At 47.6% G+C, this 4283-nt stretch overlaps 1 protein-coding gene across 1 annotated transcript; it reads left to right on the top strand.

The window, feature by feature from the left end:
• Positions 1–518: 518 nt before the first annotated feature.
• On the top strand, positions 519–1067 carry LOC135894761 (claw keratin-like). Its single transcript, XM_065422857.1, has one exon. It carries the CDS (start codon positions 519–521, stop codon positions 1065–1067), a length of 549 nt encoding a protein of 182 aa, XP_065278929.1.
• Positions 1068–4283: the final 3216 nt, after the last annotated feature.

Below are 4283 nucleotides of genomic sequence, written 5' to 3'. Positions count from 1 at the left end.
CCTCACCAATGTCCAATAGAGGGGAACGATCACATCCCTCGATCTGCTGGCAATGCCCCTACTTATACAGCCCAAAATGCCGTTAGCCTTTTTGGCAACAAGAGCACACTGTTGACTCATATCCAGCTTCTCGTCACAGAAACCTCCTTTTCTGCAGAACTGCTGCCTAACCACTCGGTCCCTAGTCTGTAACAGTGAATGGGATTCTTCTGTCCTAAGTGCAGGACTCTGCACTTGTCCTTGTTGAACCTCATCAGGTTTCTTTTGAAAGGGGATCAAAGGGGTCATTGGGAGGAAAGTTTACTGCGAGCGGAGAAGAAGTGTAGAAAGAGAAAATAGTAACAACTGCATGACCACACAAAAAAAGACTAAGTCCACTTCTTCTCCCTCTCTCGAGCCCCATGCAGACCTCAATACAATTGTAACCGAGCTTTGAAGCCTTTCTTCCACTGGTCCTTGTACCTTCTCTTATCTGTAGTCCCTGTTGTGTGTTTCAGGTTTACCTCCAACCCAGAAAGATGACTTTCTCCAGCCTGTGCTATCCAGAATGCGGGGTGGCCCGACCCAGTCCAGTCACTGGCAGCTCCAACGAGCCGTGCGTTAGGCAGTGCCCTGACTCCGAAGTGGTGATCAGACCCTCACCGGTTGTCGTGACCCTCCCCGGACCAATTCTCAGCAATTTCCCTCAACAGAGCGATGTGGCAGCTGTAGGAGCACCTGTGGTCGGAGCCGGTTTCGGAGGCTCCTATGGTTTGGGGGGATTGTACGGCTATGGAGGCCATTACGGAGGATTGTATGGTTTAGGGAGATTAGGTGGTTACGGTGGCCGTTATGGTTATGGGGGATTATTGGGCAATGGGGGATACTGTGGTTACCCAGGCCTTTATGGTTATGGGGGATTATGGGGAAATGGGGGACACTGCGGTTACCCAGGCCTTTATGGTTATGGGGGATTATGGGGATATGGGGGACACTGCGGTTACCCGGGCCTTTATGGTTATGGGGGATTAAGTGGTTCCGGGGTATCTTGCCATAGGTACCTGAGTGGAAGCAGTGGGCCATGTTAAACCCATCAGGAATATTCATGGAAGAAGGAAGAACCAGGAAATGAACAGCAAGATACAGATTCACCCCTAATCATTTGGGCATGGCTTTCAGAAGTGCTGTGCAAACATGGCTCCAGTTGAACTCGGCGGATGTTGTGTGTGCTCAGCACCTTGGGCTGATAGCCATGCTGCATTTCTAATGTTACGCTTTATGACTCTTTCTGCCAATGCTTTCCCAACCAAGTGCTGATTCTCTTTTTCTCTTGTGGACTCATTCTGAATTACACACAGGCTGTTTACACTGACCCTGCAGTGTGAAGGAAACAGAGGCCTTAAGATAGGCATCATTTACGTTCATTATCACTCTAAGTCCCTCTCAAGGAGAATTAGGCCCTACATGTGCTATCCTTTCTATCAATACGTACCTTCAGCAACTCACTTTAACTTTTGCTACTTCACATGTCTAATGGAGAAGTTACGTAGTCTCTGCTTCTATATTCCTTTGTCTCATTTCACACCCGACTGGGGTTAAAAAAAAAAGAACTTAAAATGGTTTCAAAAGGGGACTTGTTTGTCAACCTCTGGAGCTGCAACAAAGCACAAAGAACATCTTGTGTGAAATACATCCCATTGACGCAGGTGATCGGTCGGAGCCCTTCTTGAAACACTGGAAATACATTTTTTCCGCCCTGTAGAATTTCTTCCTGTAACTGTGTACTGCCAATTTCATTTGCATTAAAAACTCTGCTGCATCATAATATCTGTATTTTGGTTCTCTTTGTTTCTTTGTCCTTTTTAAAAAATTGCATATGGGCAGGAGGGCCTCTGTGGTTAAAGGGGCCATATGGTTGTGGGAGAAAATAGGGTTAGGGGGGATTCTGATGGGGTCAGCGGTACCTTAATGGAACCTGTGGGCCATGCTAAATCGAGCAGGGATATGCATGGGAACAGCAGGAAATGAACAGCAAGATACAGATTCACGTCTGATCGCACAGGCCTGGCTTTGAGAAGTGTTGACTACACCGAACTCAGTGTGAAATAATGAGAGAGCTGCATTTCATCACCACCTCTGCAAACATTCCCAATGTTTCCCATGTTACCCTATATGGGTATCCTCGAATGCCTTCCTAGCTATGGGCTTCCTCTATTATAAACTCAGTGGGTCTGATTCTCAACTACACAATGGATTTTACACCACGCTCTAAAGTGCAAATGAAGCAGGAGCCATAACGTGAACGTTACCTACATCTACCCTGACTTGAATGCCTCTTTCTCATACTAGAGCACTGTCTAAAGGATTTAGTGTCAATGAGAATTAGGCTAAGTGATCGCCTATCCATGAATATGGACTGTTTCTTTCTGCTTTTATCTTTCTAACAAGCTGCATAACGGAGAAGCTCTTTGAACCTCTGCTTTTATTGTGTTTAGTTTTAGTTGAGACTGACCAGGGTCAGACAAGTAATTAAAAATAGTGGCAAACTCTACAACTGCTATAAAGAAGTAAGAGAACTCTGTGAGAAATACACCACATTGGAGCTGGGGATAGGATATGGCCCTTCATGAAACCGTGGAAATGTAGTCTTGCTTCTCTACTTCTTTTTCCTTTTTCTTTTTTTGAAATCTTGAGTTCTGAGGACACTGAAGAACTTCCAGCCTTAACATCCTTACTCTTTACGTTTCATAGGCCCCAAAAATAGAGGCATGTTGAGGTGAAGATCATATGGGGGTCAGTTGCAGAAGCAGAAATATAACCCAATACTTCTGACGCATCCTACCACAGGCTGAGCTCTAGGTTGATCCCTGTTACACTGTGTTACAAGACAAGGTAAGTAACATGTCTGGTTAAAAAATTTTTGCATCCTTGGATCTTAGCATCAAGAATAAAAACCTGGCTAATATTGTGATCCACTTGCACTGTGGCTTTTTTATACTTGAGGATAATACTTCTCCAAAGGAATTACAAGTCTGTCAATATTCCAAGGGTTCAGTAGCCTTGTAAATATGAAGTTGGGGTATATTTCTGACTCTGCCAACAGATCCCTGTCTGACCTTCCCCTGAATGTGCCTCAATTTACCTCTGTGGCAAACAGGTATAATTGTAACTTTCAGGGTGGATTGTCTGAGGCTTCCTCCGATCTAAGCATTTCAAAGCACTTCACAAACACTCATCAAGTGTTATGCAGCCCAAGAGATGAATTACTAAAGTAGTAATAACTTATTAGTGGGATTAGGTGTTCCAACACGGAAGATTAGATTTACTTTAAAAATGCATGTCAAGGTCACAGATGTCATTCCAGTGCTCAGTTTGTGATTCCTAGCCTTTGAAATTGGGGCTCTTTGATTTTCGTTCCATATACCTTTCATCTCCCTATTATGTATATTTTGAAGTGTAAGGGTAGATACTGAACCAGTGTAAAGGGAACAGTTTCATCAACTTCCAATTGAAGGAATGCACTTCAGCTAGCCCGGGTTAGAGAAACCTTATTGGGAGTACATCCCTCTATTGGGAGTTCCTCTCTCTATCCATACTCGGCACCTCCTGGTGCTCAGAGCCATGGGTGATGCGTGAACCTCCGACTGGGAGAGGCTACCCTCTGCCCCGCCCCTTCTGCCAAGGGTCCTCCACTTCCGCCCTAGGCCCTGCGGGAGCCAATTCCCACCCCACCCCCCAAGCCGAGAGCTGCCCCCCACTACTGCGGCCACCAACCCAGTTCCACGGCTAGCCCCCCAGACCCAAAGGAGTGCCGGGAGGGCGGAGGTCCGCAGCCTCAGCCTCCCCAGCCTGGGGAGGGAAAAGTGGGTAGCACACGGTCCCAGCCACGGAGCGCAGGATGCTGGGCGGCGAGCGGCCCCAGCCTCAGAGCGCGGAAGGGTGGATGGCGAGCGGCCCCAGCCTCCCCAGCCCCGGAGTGCAGGAAGGTGGGTGGGGAGCGGCCCGAGCCCCAGAGCAGTAGGGGGATGGACTTGGAGCTGGGAGGACTGGAGAAGCAACTGTACGTAGGGAGTGTCGCGGAAGGGGGCGCGGTCACCTTTGTCTGTTTGGGGAGGCAACACCTCCCCCTGCCTATCCAACCCGCCACCCGTGCTCAAAGCCAACATATAGGAAAACCAATGGGAAACATCAGGTACTGCATCTCCACCCACGAGCAGCCAAGAGAACTGCGTCTTGTGAGAGACTTCAGCTAATGAAGAAAAGGAAGAAGCACAACGCTGACAGTTAAGGATACCTTCTTCAAC

This window comes from Emys orbicularis, assembly GCF_028017835.1.
Source record: "Emys orbicularis isolate rEmyOrb1 chromosome 1 unlocalized genomic scaffold, rEmyOrb1.hap1 SUPER_1_unloc_2, whole genome shotgun sequence".
In the NCBI taxonomy this organism is placed as follows: Eukaryota; Metazoa; Chordata; order Testudines; family Emydidae; genus Emys; species Emys orbicularis.
This window is presented reverse-complemented; position numbering and strand designations above follow the sequence as displayed.

What these genes read in the sequence shown, in the direction of transcription:
- LOC135894761 (XM_065422857.1), top strand. Translation starts at nt 519, where the DNA reads ATGACTTTCTCCAGCCTGTGCTATCCAGAATGCGGGGTGGCCCGACCC.